General features: G+C 43.9%; 1 protein-coding gene across 2 annotated transcripts; it reads right to left on the reverse strand.

Annotated features, from left to right (window-relative positions):
* Positions 1-615: 615 nt before the first annotated feature.
* LOC106589066 (transcription factor E2F3) lies at positions 616-16,985 on the reverse strand. Of its 2 annotated transcripts, none has more exons than XM_014178742.3 (7): positions 16,466-16,985; positions 14,600-14,708; positions 13,202-13,421; positions 8,581-8,742; positions 8,375-8,489; positions 8,093-8,264; positions 616-7,503 (listed from the first exon to the last, which is right to left on the reverse strand). In XM_014178742.3, exons 1-7 carry the CDS (start codon positions 16,790-16,792, stop codon positions 7,454-7,456), a joined length of 1,155 nt encoding a protein of 384 aa, XP_014034217.3. In that variant the 5' UTR covers positions 16,793-16,985; the 3' UTR covers positions 616-7,453. The 2 variants fall into 2 exon arrangements, with proteins under 2 accessions (XP_014034217.3, XP_014034216.3); XM_014178741.3 differs by having other exon boundaries at positions 616-7,613; positions 16,466-16,983.
* Between the last annotated feature and the right edge of the window lie 301 nt (positions 16,986-17,286).

The following is a 17,286-nucleotide window of genomic DNA, read 5'->3' on the forward strand; positions in this document are numbered from 1 at the left end:
TGCAGTTTTGAAGCAAATGTAGACACGACTTATGCCATGTTAATATGCCATCTGAATAAGAGTGACTAACATAATCAACAGGGGCCCTGCCCTGTGTGCCGGGTCAGTAATACCACCAGAATTGATACAGGTTTAGATTGCTGACTAGACTCATTTAACAATCTAGAACATGTTACCTGACATGGGCTTATTGAGTGACTGTCATAACAAGAGAAACGAATACAAAACCAAAATGTTGAAATTACACATTGTGTATTTTAGTATTTTAAATCTCAATAGTAAGTTGAGACCCCGAACTGAGTTCCCAAAACTGGACGCGGGGCCCTAAGCTGTCGCTAATGTTGCTTATGTCTTCGGGCCAGCCCTGCCACTCATACTTTCTTTTAAAATCATTGAAGTGGAGTGAACAAGTGCACAGTTTGGGAGGAAGGAAATCATTGGGACACAGCCCCTATATCCAGAACCCATTTCCCCTATAGGTGAGTAAGGTTATCCCCCCACCACCCTAGTTAATCAAATACAGTAGACTCTATAATTATTGAGACAGTGAAGCATTTGTTCTTCTTTTGTCTCAATACACTAAAAGGTTGGATTTGATAAACAATGACTATGAGGTTAAAGCGCAGAGTCACTTTAATTGTAAATAAGAATATGTATCTAAAACACTTGTACATTAAAATGTGGATACTACAATTACAGATAATCCTGAATGAATCGTGAATAATAATGAGTGAGAAAGTTAGACACACAAATATCATACCCCCAAGACATGCTAACCTCTCACCATTACAATAACAGGGGAGGTTAGCATTTTATATCATACCCCCAAGACATGCTAACCTCTCACCATTACAATAACAGGGGAGGTTAGCATTTTATATCATACCCCCAAGACATGCTAACCTCTCACCATTACAATAACAGGGGAGGTTAGCATTTTATATCATACCCCCAAGACATGCTAACCTCTCACCATTACAATAACAGGGGAGATTAGCAAGTATTGGGGGTATGACATTTGTGTATCTGTAACTTCGACACTCATTATTCATCTGGCACCACCATTGTAAAAAAAAATAATACAAAAAAAAAGAAGTGTGGGTAGCTATATACATGCCTTTATATTAATGTCTACATTCGTTTTTACCATATTTATTAAATTAGACACCTAAATGCATACAAAGCTAAACAAACAAAAAAGGGGGAAAAAAGACAATACAGTATAAACATTTTATTAAAGTATAATACTAATGTTACTGTCCCCACTACAACAACAAAAAATGTAATTTTGTCAGCGAAACATTTAATTGAAATACTGTAGAATTTCATTAATTCCTATGGAGGACTTCTTCGACTGGGGAGTGCCAATATGGCCGACCAGTGGCCTCAAAACCTCTCAATGGCCAATACATAGCATTGCAATCTAGGGTTTATATACATTATTGGTAGAGACAAAGGGCCTCATTTATAACCGTTGCACAAATTTAAACACTAAATATCTGCACGCGCCATTTCTGAAGACTGAGCACATACAAAAATAATGAGATTTATAAAAACTTGGCACACGCCATAGACCGGTTAGCTGAGAATATTACGAAAATGAGGCACATGCTTCAAATGGGCCAGAAAGTCGTCCATTGTGGTGGTTCTGGATGGTCAGATAGCAGTTTCTGGTCATTTTTGCTAGCTATGTGGGGAATCTTGATTTGAAATGTTTTGACTGGAAGTCACATCTATGCTAAAATGGCAAAAATTCACAAGCTAGCTAACCAACAACTGTAACGATGTATTTGAGAGAAAGCAAGTGCTCATTGTGTAACTTTATTTACAGTTCCAGTCAAAAGTTTGGTCACTCCTACTCATTCCAGGGTTTTTCTTTATTTTTACTATTTTCTACATTGTAGAATAATAGTGAAGACATCAAAACTATTAAATAACACATATGGAGTCACGTAGTAACCAAAAAAAAAAAAAGTGTTAAACAAATCAAAATATATTTTAGATTCTTCAACGTAGCCACCCTTTGCTGCAGAATGCTGTGGTAGCCAAGCTGGCTAAGTGTGCCTTAAATTCTAAATAAAAATCACTGACAGTGTCACCAGCAAAGCGCACCCACACCATCTCCTCCATGCTGCACGGTGGGAACCACATGCGGAGATCATCTGTTCACCTCCTCTGCAGCTCACAGACACAGGAACCAAAAATCTCACATTTGGACTCATCATACCTAAAGGACACATTTCCACCGGTCTAATGTCCATTGCTCCCGTTTCTTGGCCCAAGCAAGTCTCTTCTTCTTATTGGTGTCCTTTACTAGTGGTTTCTATGCAGCATATTGAACACGAAGGCCTGATTCACGCAGTCTCCTCTAAACAGTTGATGTTGAGATGTTCCTGTAACTTGAACTCTGAAGCATTTATTTTGACTGCAATTTCTGAGGCTGGTAACTCTAATGAACTTGTCCTCTGCAGCAGAGGTAACTCTGGGTCTTCCTTTCCTGTGGTGGTCCTCATGAGAGCCAGTTTCATTATCGCGCTTGATGGTTTTTGCGACTGCACTTGAAGAAACTTTCAAAGTTCTTGACCTTTTCTGGATTGACTGACCTTCATGTCTTAAAGTAATGATGGACTGTCATTTCTCTTTGCTTATTTGAGCTGTTCTTGACATAATAGGGACTTGGTCTTTTACCAAATACGGCTATCTTCTTCCTACCACCCCTACCTTGTCACAGCACAACAGATTGACTCAAACGCATTAAGGAAAGAATTTCCACAACTTAACGTTTAACAAGGCGCACCTGTTAATTGAAATGTATTCCAGGTGACTACCTCATAAAATTGGTTGAGAGAATGCCAAGAGTGTGCAAAGCTGTCAAGGCAAATGGTGGCTACTTTCAATAATCTCAAATACAAAATATATTTTGATTTGTTTAACGCTCTCTTGGTTACTACATGATTCCTTGTTATTCATCATTTTGATGTCTTCACCAATATTCTACAATGTAGAAAATAGTAAATATAAAGAAAAACCCTGGAATGAGTAGGTGTCCAAGCTTTTGACTGGTACTAAAACACACAAAATCAACAGTATGTGGACACCTGCTCGTCAAACACTCCAAATCATGGCCATGAATACGGAGTTGGTCCCCCCCTTTGCTGCTATAAACAGCCTCCACTCTTCTGGGAAGGCTTTCCACTAGATGTTGAAACATTGCTGTGAGGACTTGCTTTCATTCAGCCACGAGAATTAGTGAAGTCGGGCACTGATGTTGGGCGATTAGGCCTGGCTCGCAGTCGGCATCCAATTCATCCAAAAGGTGTTTGATGGGGTTGAGGTCAGGGCTCTGTACAGGACAGTCAAGTTCTTCCATACTGATCTCGACAAACCATTTCTGTATTGATTTTGCTTTGTGCACGGGGGCATTGTCATGCTGAAACAGGAAAGGGCCTTCCCCAAACTGTTGCCACAAAGTTGGAAGATTTCCCTTCACTGGAACTAAGGGGGCTCGTCCGAACCACGAAGAACAGCCCCAGAGCATTATTCCTTCTCCACCAAACTTTACAGCTGACACTATGCATTGGAGCAGGTAGCGTTCTCCTGTCATCCGCCAAACCCAGATTAGTTTGACGGACTGCCTGACGGTGAAGCGTGATTCATCACTCCAGAGAACACGTTTCCACTGCTCCAGAGTCCAATGGCGGCGAGCTTTACACCGCTCCAGCCGACGCTTGGAATTGGACATGGTGATCTTAGGCTTGTATGCGGCTGCTCGGCCATGGAAACACACTTCATGAAGCTCCGAACAAACAGTTCTTGTGCTGATGTTGCTTCCAGAGGCAGTTTGGAACTCGGTTGTGAGTGTTGATTTTTAAGCACTACGCGCTTGGCAGTCCCGTTACGTGAGCTTGTGTGGCCTACAACTTTGCGGCTGAGCCGTTGTTGCTCCTAGACATTTCCACTTCACAGCACTTACAGTTGACCGGGGCAGCTCTAGCAGGGCAGAAACTTGATGAACTGACTTGTTGGAAAGGTGGCATCCTATGATGGTGCCACGTTATAAGTCGCTGAGCTCTTCAGTAAGGCCATTCTACTGCCAATGTTTGTCTATGGAGATTGCATGGCTGTGTGCACAAAAAAATAAAATTATGCTAGTAGTTGAACAGTCAAAACATGTGAAATGCCACTCCCTAACACCAACTATAGGTGGCAGATAGCCTAGCGGTTAAAGCGTGTTGGGGACAGCAAACGAAAGGTCGCCGGTTCAAATCCCAGAGCTGGCAAGGTGGAAAAATCTGCCATTCTGCTCGAGCAAGGTAGTTAACCAACGACGTCGATTAAGGCAGCCCCCCCCCCCTCTCTCTGATTGAGGAGTTGGGTTAAATGTGGAAGACATTTTGGTTGAATGCACTCAGTTGTGCAACTGACTAGGTACCCTCTCTTTCCCCATTAGTGGGGGAAATGCAAAACTGACCCAAGGTCAGGATTTAAGGGCAACTTCACCCTACTCCTGGTGATAGTATAGGAATAGTTATTGCAGTATAGTATTTGAGGGTCAAATCAAATGGCTACATTTCCTACCTTTACTAGCTCGTCGCTGGTTAATTGTAGCCTGGTCCCAGATCTGTTTGTGCTATAAGCTCCCGAGAGGCATAGCGGTCTAAGGCACTGCATCTCAGTGCTAGAGGCGTCACTACCGGTTCAATCCCGGGCTGTACCACAACTGGCCGTGATCGGGAGTCCCACAGGGCGGCGCACAATTGTCTCAGCGTCGTCTGGGTTAGGGGAGGGTATGCAGTCATTGTAAAAAATAATTTGTTCTTAACCGACTTGTCTACTTAAACAACGGTAAAATTCAAAATCGTTTGTTATGACAAGGAGTTGACGTGATAACACAAACAGATCTGGCACCAGGCCAGTTTAACAGCATGCAGGTTGGTAAAATCAGGTAGTAACACAACTCAAGTACCCAGACATGACATTCATAAAGGGACAAAAAGGCAGAACTTCAGACTGAGGCGAGTTCAGACGACTGTGGACTCAACAGCAACGGCGTTGTGCTATAGCAGTACAGACCTGGCAGAAATATCAATAGACTAACCTGGTCCCAGATCTGCTCATGTCATGCCAAACAATTCACACCCAGGCCGGTAGCCGGGCCATCACCCGGGCCGGTAGCCGGGCCATCACCCGGGCCGGTAGCCGGGCCATCACCCGGGCCGGTAGCCGGGCCATCACCCGGGCCATCACCCAGGCTACCTTAAAAGGAAGCGAGTACAGTATCTTAAAAAAAGGGCTTACATTTAAAATACCCATTACTGTAGACGACAATACAGTATATTCTTCCAATCGGGACGTCTGTAAATCAGACATACTTTCACATCAGGCAATTGACTCAAAATGGCTTTTTGGTCAGTTCTGTAATTAAACGCAACAGGAAAAGGCACGTGTCCCCCTCAAATGGCACCCTATTCCTTAAGTAGTGCACTACCCTTGACCAGAGACCATAGGGGGACCATAGGGTTCAGGTCAAAGGTCGTATGCTACAAAAAGGTTATAAGGGTTCGATAAAATCAAGTTCATTCAGTCCTCAAAGACAAGCGATGCTCCCAAACTCTGAATATATTTTAGCATTAGAGGTTAGTAAAGGGTTTTCCCCTAACTCGGTCCCCGGGACTCCAAGGGGGGGTGCACGTTTTGTTTTTTGCCCTTGCACTACACAGCTGATTCAAATAATCATCCAGCTTTGATCATTTGAATCAGCTAGGGACCTTGAGGTCACGTGACAGATTTCAGGAAACGCTGGGTTAGTAGTACGATTGGGTAAAAATACAAAAAGTTAACATTGGTATACCAATCAAAAAGGGTAAATCAAAAAAGTTTATATACATTTTCATCAATGGGTTTATGATGTGTTAGGGATATTGATCCTTAATGATTGGGTGCAGGGGTTTTGTACATTTTTAACTCAAAAACATCTGGTAAGAAAACATCCACTTCTACGTTTGAACTAAGCAACATGTATTTAAAGTAAAAAGATATTTGTTGAGCCCTGAGAAAACGAACATGAAGCCACGAGTTGGTTCATAACACTAGTCAATAGGTAATGGCTGGTAGCATGGCTCCAGCGGTTGAAACAAAATGAGGGGCTTGTCTGCGTTCATGGTGGTGTGTGTTTTACTGGTGGTAAGGAGGAACATTGCTTCAATATAAAAGGAATCAGCAAAAGGCTACGGGTGGCAGTAGGGAACAAACAAGAAAAATTACACACACACTCCCCAAAAATAGATACAAATAAAAATACAGCAAGTGTGTAGGAAAAGGATGATCCCAACTGGCACCTCTACATACATGACCCCAAATGGCACCCTAGTCCCTATATAGTGCACTACTTTTGACCCCAAATGGCACCCCATTCCCTACATACTTGACCCCAAATGGCACCCCATTCCCTACATACTTTGACCCCAAATGGCACTCCATTCCCTATATAGTGCACTACTTCTGAACAGAGCCCTGATAAAAAGTAGTGCACTATATAGGGAATAGGGTGCCATTTGGGATGCACCCTAGGGCCATCTTTCACTACATACTCTGGTTATCCGAACAATACCAGTGAGTCTCTCCCAGTACTGGGTCAGAAGGCTCCATGTGGAAGACCAGGGGACTCATACCATCGATGCCCAGGCAGACCTCACCATCCTGGGGCCTAGATATCAGGTCTGCTGGCTTCTTGTGAACCGAGAACCAGAACCTAGCCGGGTAGGGTCCACTACATCACATTATAAAACACAAGTTGACAGATAACAGTCACACAATGGTAGATATGGGTAAGAATCTGTGTCCAGGGGTTAACATCCATAACCCATCTCTGTACGGGACAATCTGTGTTTTCAGACAAGAACAGCTCATCAAGACATAACAGTCTGCTATGGGGTGATTGTTGGTTTGCCTGTCAGTGTAGGTCAAACCAGAAAGACAGGCTTTGAGAAGGAGTTTGTTTGTTCTTTCAGCCACAGAATTCTCCCCTCTAGACAGTTTGTGTTTGTGCTGGCCTGCCACATTTGTCCGGATGGCAACATAGGCTTACTTCCTTCGATCACATCTATACCAACAAAAAAAAGAACTGGTATTTTCACATTCAAGGTCAATTACACAGCAGGTCCTCTATGAGCAATGCAGTCCAGGATGTCAAGAAAAAGCATTGCTCCAAAATGGCTGCTGAGCTACAGCTGATGAAACCACTGGGCTATAGGATACATCAGTTCATTATACTGTAAACGACCACATTTGGGCCATAAATCTGGCCAATAACATGGCTCCAAAATCAAAATCCCCAAAATGGCCGCTGAGTTTCCATTTCACTCAGTTACAGAGCAGGTCTTCCAGTGGAAGCTGGTCCAGGTCGTAGGAGAACAAGTTGTCTTCCCCCAGGCTGAGCATGTAGTCGTCCTCCTCAAAGAGGAGGGAGGGAGAGAGGGAGACAAAAGGCTCCTGGTCGACATCCTGGAGGGGGAGGAGGGAGACAGGGGTCACTGTCACTGCTGAGCATGCTGGGAGCCTGGACAGGGCGTTGGAGAAACTGATACTGGCGTTATCGGTCGAGTTATTACCCCCTGGTGAAATGGAGAGACAGGGGCAGAGAGAGGCGAGAGAAAGGGGCAGAGAGAGGCGAGAGAAAGGGGCAGAGAGAGGCGAGAGAAAGGGGCAGAGAGAGGCGAGAGAAAGGGGCAGAGAGAGTGCTTTGAAGGAGTAGTTCGCCCAATAACCAACCACAGAGATAGAGGACTCTAGTGCCCAAAAGCCTGTTTTAGCATGGGCAGAACCATTGAGAACTGTCACCATTTTGAAGTAGTCAACTGGCTGGGACTTCCTATGGGTTAAGTGCCTTGCTCAAGGGCACAGAGAGAGAGAGATTAGAACCAGCAACCTTTCGGTTACTGGCCCAACGCTCTTAACCGCTAGGTCGCCCTAGTAGTAGAAACAAATGCACTACTTCAAAATGGAGATGGCCTCAATGGCGCTGCCTGTGCTCTCTCAGACGCCATAATGGGACAGATAGATAACGATGCGATGTCTAAGTTCATGGGCTCACCTTGTGACTCCTTGAGGACGGACAAAGAGGAGTTTCCATTGACATACGATGAAGAGGGATGTCCGTTTCCATTCAGTGCCACGTCGTTCAGCGTGGAGGAGGGGGCGTGGTCATCAGAGCATAGGAAGACTTCTATTGAACCCTGGGTACTGCTCAGGTGGACCTGGAGACTCTGATTGTCCAATAGACAAATCAATCATTTCAGTATTTCAGCAATTCAATAGCCAACTGCAGGTAATAAAGAGAACATTGACCATGATCAGTGTGTGTGTGTGTGTGTACCTCTGCAGGGTCTGGCACCTCAAGTCTGGTTTCAGCAGGGGCTTTGACCACAATGACCGTCTGGTCCTTCAGACTAGGAATCCTCTTCACATCCTCATACGATATGTATGCAAACGTACCCAGGAGTTAAGGAAAGAGTAGTCATTCACACACACAGGACAACACACACACACCTCAAACACAGCAGGCTTGTAAAGGAAGGCTATTTCCTTGTGGGTGTGTCCTCAGTCATCTGTTGGATGATGCGTGTAGAGATGTGTAGGAGTTCATCCAGTCTCTTCTCCTCCTGGGTCAACTCCAGCAGCTCTTTACCCACAGACCCAGGGGTCTGGACCCTGGCCACTCCGTCTGGAGACAGGCTACACCCCCTACACACACAGGAGAACGGCCCGCGTTAACGCACAGGAGAACGGCCCGCGTTAACGCGCACACACGTTAATACCAGTGGTGGGAAAAGTACCCAAATGTCCTACTTGAGAAAAAGGGTCAAGATACCTTAATAGAAAAATGACTCAAGTAAAAGTGAAACTTACCCAGTAAAATATTACATGAGTAAAAGAAAAAGTATTTGTTTTTATAGTTACTTAAATATCAAAAGTAAATGTAATTGCTAAAATGTACTTAAGTATCAAAAGTAAAAATCGTTTCAAATTCCTTACAATATGCAAACCAGATGGTGATATTTCCTTGTTTTTCTTAAATGTACAGAAAGCCAGGGTCACACTCAAACACATCATTATCAAATGAAGCATGTGTGTTTGGTGAGTACGTCAGATAAGAGGCTGTAGGGATGACCAGGGATTTTTCTCTTGAAAATTGTGTGAATTGGACCCTTTTTGTGGCATGCTAAGCATTCAAAATGTAATGAGTACTTTTTGGGTTTCAGGGAAAATGTAAGGAGTAAAACATTTATTATTTTATTTAGGAAAGTGGTGAGGTTAAAAGGAAAAGTTGTGAAAAATATAAATAGTAAAGTACAAATACCCCCAAAAAATTACTTAAGTAGTACTTTAAAGTATTTTTTACTTAAGTACTTTACACCACTGGTTAATACACACACAAATGAGAAGAAAAAGAAGCAGTCAACACACGTTGTTCTTGAGTTTCCCTGTGACATCATGTAAACTCAGCAAAAAAAAAAGAAATATCCCTTTTTCAGGACCCTGTCTTTCAAAGATAATTCGTAAAAATCCAAATAACTTCACAGATCTTCATTGTAAAGGGTTTAAACACTGTTTCCCATGCTTGTTCAACGAACCATAAACAATTAATGAACATGCACCTGTGGAACGGTCGTTAAGACTAGAAGTCGACCGATTATGATTTTTCAACGCCGATGCCGATTATTGGAGGGCCCAAAAAAAAAAAAAATCTGATGCCGATTAAAATCGGCCGATTCTTTTGTTTATTTATTTATTTGTAATAATGACAATTACAACAATACTGAATGAACACTTATTTTACCTTAATATAATACATCAATAAAATAAATTTTGCCTCAAATAAATAATGAAACATGTTCAATTTGGTTTAAATAATGCAAAAACAAAGTGTTGGAGAAGAAAGTAAAAGTGCAATATGTGCCATGTAAGAAAGCTAACGTTTAAGTTCCTTGCTCAGAACATGAGAACATATGAAAGCTGGTGGTTCCTTTTAACAGGAGTCTTCAATATTCCCAGGTAAGAAGTTTTAGGTTGTAGTTATTATAGGAATTATAGGACTATTTCATATACCTTTGACTATTGGATGTTCTTATAAGCACTTTAGTATTGCCAGTGTAACAGTATAGCTTCCGTCCCTGTCCTCGCTCCTACCTGGGCTCGAACCAGGAACACATCGACAACAGCCACCCTCGAAGCAGCGTTACCCATGTAGAGCAAGGGGAACAACCACTCCCAAGTCTCAGAGCGAGTGACGTTTGAAACGCTATTAACGCGCACCCCACTAACTAGCTAGCCATTTCACATCGGTTACACCAGCCTAATCTCGGGGGTTGATAGGCTTGAAGTCATAAACAGCGCAATGCATTGCGAAGGGCTGCTGGCAAAACGCACTAAAGTGCTGTTTGAATGAATGCTTACGAGCCTGCTGCCGCCTACCACCGCTCAGTCAGACTGCTCTATCAAATCATAGACTTAATTATAACATAATAACACACAGAAACACGAGCCTTAGGTCATTAATATGGTCGAATCCGGAAACTATCATCTCGAAAACAAAATGTTTTTCCTGTCAGTTAAATACGGAACCGTTCCGTATTTTATCTAATGGGTGGCATCCCTAAGTCTAAATATTCCTGTTACATTGCACAACCTTCAATGTTATGTCATAATTATGTAAAATTCGGGCAAATTAGTTAGCAACGAGCCAGGTGGCCCAAACTGTTGCATATACCCTGACTCTGCGTGCAATTAATGCAAAATGACAATTTCACCTGGTTAATATTGCCTGCTAACCTGGATTTCTTTTAGCTAAATATGCAGGTTTAAAAATATATACTTCTGTGTATTGATTTTAAGAAAGGCATTGGTGTTTATGGTTAGGTACAGTCGTGCAACGATTCTGCTTTTTTCGTGAACGTGCTTTTTCGCAAATGCACTTTTGTTAAATCATCCCCGTTTGGCGAAGTCGGCTGTCTTTGTTAGGAAGAAATAGTCTTCACAGTTCGCAACGAGCCAGGCGGCCCAAACTGCTGCATATACCCTGACTCTGTTTGCAAGAGAAGTGACACATTTTCCCTAGTTAAAAGAAATTCATGTTAGCAGGCAATATTAACTAAATGTGCAGGTTTAAAAATATATACTTGTGTATTGATTTTAAGAAAGGCATTGATGTTTATGGTTGGAGCAACGTGTACCTAAGCGATTACATGCAACGCAGGACAGGCTAGATAAACTAGTAATATCGTCAACCATGTGTAGTTAACTAGTGATTATGATTGATTGATTGTTTTTTTTATAAGGTTTAATGCTAGCTAGCAACTTACCTTGGCTTCTTACTGCATTCGCGTAACAGGCAGGCTCCTCGTGGAGTGCAATGTAAAACAGGTGGTTAGAGCGTTGGACTAGTTAACCGTAAGGTTGCAAGATTGAATCCCCGAGCTGACAAGGTAAAAATCTGTCGTTCTGCCCCTGAACAAGGCAGTTAACCCAGTTTTCCTAGGACGTCATTGAAAATAAGAATGTGTTCTTAACTGACTTGCCTAGTTAAATAATGGTCTTAAAAACAATTTTAAAAATGTATATATATAAAAAAAATATTAAATAAAAATCGGCATCCAAAAATACCGATTTCCGATTGTTATGAAAACTTGAAATCGGCCCTAATTAATCGGCCATTCCGATTAATCGGTCGAACTCTAGTTAAGACACCAACAGCTTACAGACGGTAGGCAATTAAGGTCTCAGCTATGAAAACTTAGGACACTAAAGAGGCCTTTCTACTGACTCTGAAAAACACCAAAAGAAAGATGCCCAGTCTCTGCTCATCTGCGTGAACGTGCCTTAGGCATGCTGCAAGGAAGCATGAGGACTGCAGATGTGGCCAGGGGAATAAATTGCAATGCCCGTACTGTGATACACCTAAGACAGCGCTACAGGGAGACAGGACGTACAGCTGATCGTCCTCGCAGTGGCAGACCACGTGTAACACTTGCACTGGATCGGTACATCCGAACATCACACCTGCGGGACAGGTACAGGATGGTAACAACAACTACCCGAGTTACACCAAGAACGCACAATCCCTCCATCAGTGCTCAGACTATCCGCAATAGGCTGAGAGAGGCTGGACTGAGGGCTTGTAGGCCTGTTGTATGGCAGGTCCTCACCAGACATCACCAGCAACGTCGCCCATGGGCACAAACTCACCATCGCTGGACCAGACAGGACTGGCAAAAAGTGCTCTTCACTGACGAGTCGTGGTTTTGTCTCACCCTGGGTGATGGTCGGATTCGCGTTTATCATCGAAGGAATGAGCGTTACACCGAGGCCTGTACTCTGGAGCGGGATCGATTTGGAGGTGGAGGGTCCGTCATGGTCTGGGGCGGTGTGTCACAGCATCATCAGACTGAGCTTGTTGTCATTGCAGGCAATCTCAACGCTGTGCGTTACAGGGAAGACATCCTCCTCCCTCATGTGGTACCCTTCCTGCAGGTTCATCCTGACATGACCCTCCAGCATGACAAAGCCACCAGCCATACTGCTCGTTCTGTGCGTGATTTCCTGCAAGACAGGAATGTCAGTGTTCTGCTATGGCCAGCGAAGAGCCCGGATCTCAATCCCATTGAGCACGTGGAGGATGAGGGCTAGGGCCATTCCCCTCAGAAATGTCCAGGAACTTGCTGGTGCCTTGGTGGAAGGGTGGGGTAATATCTCACAGCAAGAACTGTCAAATCTGGTGCAGTCCATGAGGAGGAGATGCACTGCAGTACTTAAGGCAGCTGGTGGCCACACCAGATACTGACTGTTACTTTGATTTAGACCCCCCATTTGTTCAGGGACACATTATTCCATTTCTGTTCGTCACATGTCTGTGGAACTTGTTCAGTTTATGTCTCAGTTGTTGAATCTTATGTTCATACAAATATTTACACATGTTAAGTTTGCTGAAAATAAAACCCAGTTGACAGTGAGAGGACGTTTCTTTTTTTGCTGAGTTTATATAGTTTCGGCATCGTCGTGCCGACCCCCATCTTAATGGCTGGGATATCGGGCGGCGTTACGGCACACTTCCACCAACTATGGAGAATTTCTAACCAGGCAGTGCAATACAACTTGGCTTGGCACAGCTGTGTATACAGGTCATAGACAGACCCCCACTACTCACATCCATTGGATGTTGTTCTTGGACGACTTCTTGATGAGATGCACCCCATCCAGGACGTTGGTGATGTCATAGAGGCGTCTCTTCTGCACCTTGAGGGACTCCGCGGCCCGATTGAGGTCCACCACCCCGTCACTGGACTGGGCAAGCAGCTGGACAAACTTCTGGGTCAGGAGGCCTAGAGATGTGTCATACCTGGTCTTCTCTAACCGGGAGCGGGGAGCTGGAGGGAGGGGAGAGATGGGTTAGTTAACAGGCAGGAGCTGGAGGGAGGGGAGAGATGGGTTAGTTAACAGGCAGGAGCTGGAGGGAGGGGAGAGATGGGTTAGTTAACAGGCAGGAGCTGGAGGGAGGGGAGAGATGGGTTAGTAAACAGGCAGGAGCTGGAGGGAGGGAGGAGAGAGATGGGTTAGTTAACAGGCAGGAGCTGGAGGGAGGGAGGAGAGAGATGGGTTAGTTAACAGGCAGGAGCTGGAGGGAGGGAGGAGAGAGATGGGTTAGTTAACAGGCAGGAGCTGGAGGGAGGGGACAGATGGGTTAGTTAACAGGCAGGAGCTGGAGGGAGGGGAGAGATGGGTTAGTTAACAGGCAGGAGCTGGAGGGAGGGGAGAGATGGGTTAGTTAACAGGCAGGAGCTGGAGGGAGGGGACAGATGGGTTAGTTAACAGGCAGGAGCTGGAGGGAGGGGAGAGATGGGTTAGTTAACAGGCAGGAGCTGGAGGGAGGAAGGCAGACACATACACACTTGAGCAGGTCCAGGTAGGTGAGGGAATTAATGACAAGTGAACTGCGAATACACACTTGGCCACAAAGAGCAACAATGTTCCTCAGGCATGGGCATCACATCTTTATTCCTCAACAAAGGCTAGACCATCTCTTCACACTAAAATGGCCTCCGCTCCTTTCCTTCAACTTTTAAGTTATTGGATGGTTTTCAGCAGGCCATGACGTGGCTCAAAACTGAAATAAACAGGAAGTTAGAGACTTGAGATGAGACGTTGTTTCTACTAAACTGAGATGAATGCACTGTAACTCCGCCCTGGACGAGGAATGGTGTAACTTCGCCCTCGGGGCAGCAGGTAGCCTAGTGGTTAGAGCGTTGGACTAGTAACCGAAAGGTTGCAAGATCGAATCCCCGAGCTGACAAGGTACAAATCTGTCGTTCTGCCCATGAACAAGGCAGTTAACCCACTGTTCCTAGGTCGTCATTGAAAATAAGAATTTGTTCTTAACTGACTTGCCTAGTTAAATAAAGGATAAATAAAAAATATTAAAAAAAAAAAAAGAGCAATGGTGTAACTCGCCCTGGATGAGAGCTTCATGACTAAAATGTCAATGAATCCCATGGTAACTAAACCACCCACATAATGCTAAACTAAACCACCCCTCCCCCCCTCTTACTCTTGGGTCCTCTGAGGGAGAGCCTGGTGGCTCGCTTAGCTCTGGAGCCACTGTTAGTCTCACTGGTGTACTGTTGATCACTCTCTTCCAGCTCCAACCGACGCTTCGCCTGACACACAGAAAAAACATGTATACAATGTGACAATCTGGATGAAACAGAACAGTGAAAGTGTGGATCAAATCTGAGGTGAATTATGTTAGTACAGGATCCCGGTGTGAACATCAGTTCTAACAGCAGGTAGCCTAGTGGTTAAGAGTGTTAGGCCAGTAACCGAACGATACCCGTGAGCAAAGGCACTTAAATTCTAAACCGCTCTTTTGAGCTGGACAAGAGAAGTCTGCTAAATGACTAAAATGTTTAAAAACTAGTAGACAATTTCACCATTCAAAAACCAAGTACCAGCTCAGAATCAACAGAATGAATACACCCCTGATCACACGCAAACACTGTTCACTTTCATAGCAGCCACGTACAAACAGAATGATCCCTTTCATAGCAGCCACGTACAAACAGCATGATCCCTTTCATAGCAGCCACGTACAAACAGCATGATCCCTTTCATAGCAGCCACGTACAAACAGCATGATCTTTCGATGGCTGTATAATTCCTTCTCGCATCTACACACTCCACCTCTCAAATTTTCCCTTCGCTTGTGGACTTCAATGTACAACACATCAGCTGTCTGAGTTAATATGATTCGTCTTTAACACATAAAATGTGATGTTTGTGGGATGCAGTTTGCAAGTGCATGCTTAAAGATTTAGACCATATCACAACAAATCTGAAATGTGTTGTACTTCCTCATGGTAGGACTTCCAGGTTAGCTAGCAAAAAAAATAAAAAATAATTCTACCTTGGTACGTCACAGATTTGTTCAGCTATGCGCTTATGATTGTCATTAGATACATGGAAGACAGTCCCCTCCTTGTCATAAAACTAAAAGTACTGGAACTATGGTAAATAATTAAGTTGGACCCAAAACGCACTCTTTAGAGCAGCTGGAGCAAAGGATTACAATTGGGTTGGTGCGTGGCAGCCAGCTAAACTGGGAGAAGATTCTCCCACATCCCCCTCCAAGCGTCGTTTACGGCCTAGTTTGTGGTGTTAAAACATATAAATACATTTCTTTAGATATTCATGCTAGCTAGCAAATGAACATGAGCTAAGACACGTTTGTCTGTCGACTGTATTTATGATTGATTGGCTGTTATTCTTACGATTTTATTTCTGCAGGTCAAAAACTTTAGAAAAGTTGCCTGCTAACGTTACATGGATAACGGAAAAAAAATTAGAAATTACTCATGTCTAGTTAGCTGATCGATTTGACGTGTCGTTATTGTGCCAAACCTGATCATACTTAGCTAGGTCGATGTGTTTCCTATCCAACTAAGGCGTGTTGTTGATAATGAAATGGGATAGCTGTCTGGCTAGCGAGCTAACTAAACGTTAACTAGGGCTTTTCGCTGACACGTTATAAATCCACTGTCAAAGGGACACTTAAAAGTTGGAAACGTTGCAAGTGGTTTATCACAAAAACATAACGGTAAACATACACGCATAAAAAGAGTCAACGTGTAACATTTGCAATCAACAAAAGAATGTTTTGTGTATTTAGCTAAAGGTCTAACTAGCACTGCATACTACTAACAATAGCTAGCGAACGTTACTATAGTAACGTTCGCTAGTTAGTTACTATAGGATAAGTCACTAACTAGTTAGCCCCTCACTAACTAGTTAGCGAACATAGTTGACTAACTGTGACTTTACACTAACGTTAACTAGTTAGCAAGCTAAATGGCTTGTTTGCAGTCATGTGACTGCCCGGAATATTGTATGCCAAAAGAGCCCTCGCGTTATGAATTACCGGGTGTCTTCCGAGGGCTGGTCGCTGTCCCGTCCCGTTTGTAGACACCCCGATTGGGGTAGTGTATAGCTGACCGTCGGTGGGGTCTGAGACACCGACATTGTTAGTCTGGTTCGAACAGGGCGGAGGGGTGAAGATCTGATAATACGGCGCATTGGTGTACTGGGTCAGAACTGTGCGGTTTTTGTCCATGGAGGAGCCCCCGACCCCTGGAATTAGGACTTTCTCCGGGACAGAGGCTCCCCCCTTTCTCATCATCAGGCTCGAATGTCCTTTTGTCCCTCCGCTACTTTGGAGCACTCTTTTTTTTTCTTCCAAAATCGACATCGATTCAACAACAAACAAACAAACAAACAAACAAAAATCAGGGATATCGTTAAACTAATATCTTACATGCCCGTTCGTTCAAATTTGATAAACGATACGTTTCTAAAACAAGGACGATGCAACGGATTTTATTAGGTCGCAAACTCCATTCCTGCTGCTTGAAAAATGGCTCCAGGAAGCTGATAGTGAATCATGGGATGCAGTTTATCAGCGAAGGGCCCTCCCGCGAAACTCGTATTTCCCGGGAATGTTTTAAACTAGATTTACATATACACTGCTATTGGTTAGCGTAGTAGCAGACTCCACCTATACGTAATTGCGTCAGCGTGTCTGACCAATGGGTGAGGATTTTCGACATATAAAGCAGTGTCCTGTGTTTACTTGGGGTGATTAGATTCATCTGTCTGGGCGCCCAGGTAGGCGTGCTTTGCAGCTGGTGGAAATTGATTGCATTCGTTTAGGAACCGGGTTGAGTTCCGGGTGTGAGCCAGGTT

Source organism: Salmo salar, chromosome 27, assembly GCF_965601325.2.
Source record: "Salmo salar chromosome 27, fSalSal1, whole genome shotgun sequence".
Lineage (NCBI taxonomy): Eukaryota > Metazoa > Chordata > Actinopteri > Salmoniformes > Salmonidae > Salmo > Salmo salar.

Coding starts and splice junctions, on each gene's coding strand:
- LOC106589066 (XM_014178741.3), bottom strand. CDS start 16,792: ATGTCGATTTTGGAAGAAAAAAAAAGAGTGCTCCAAAGTAGCGGAGGG. Junction 8,490..8,580: donor GAGGACACACCCACAAGGAA/ATAGCCTTCCTT, acceptor ACTCCTGGGTAC/GTTTGCATACATATCGTATG. Junction 8,265..8,374: donor AGGTGCCAGACCCTGCAGAG/GTACACACACAC, acceptor TTGGACAATCAG/AGTCTCCAGGTCCACCTGAG.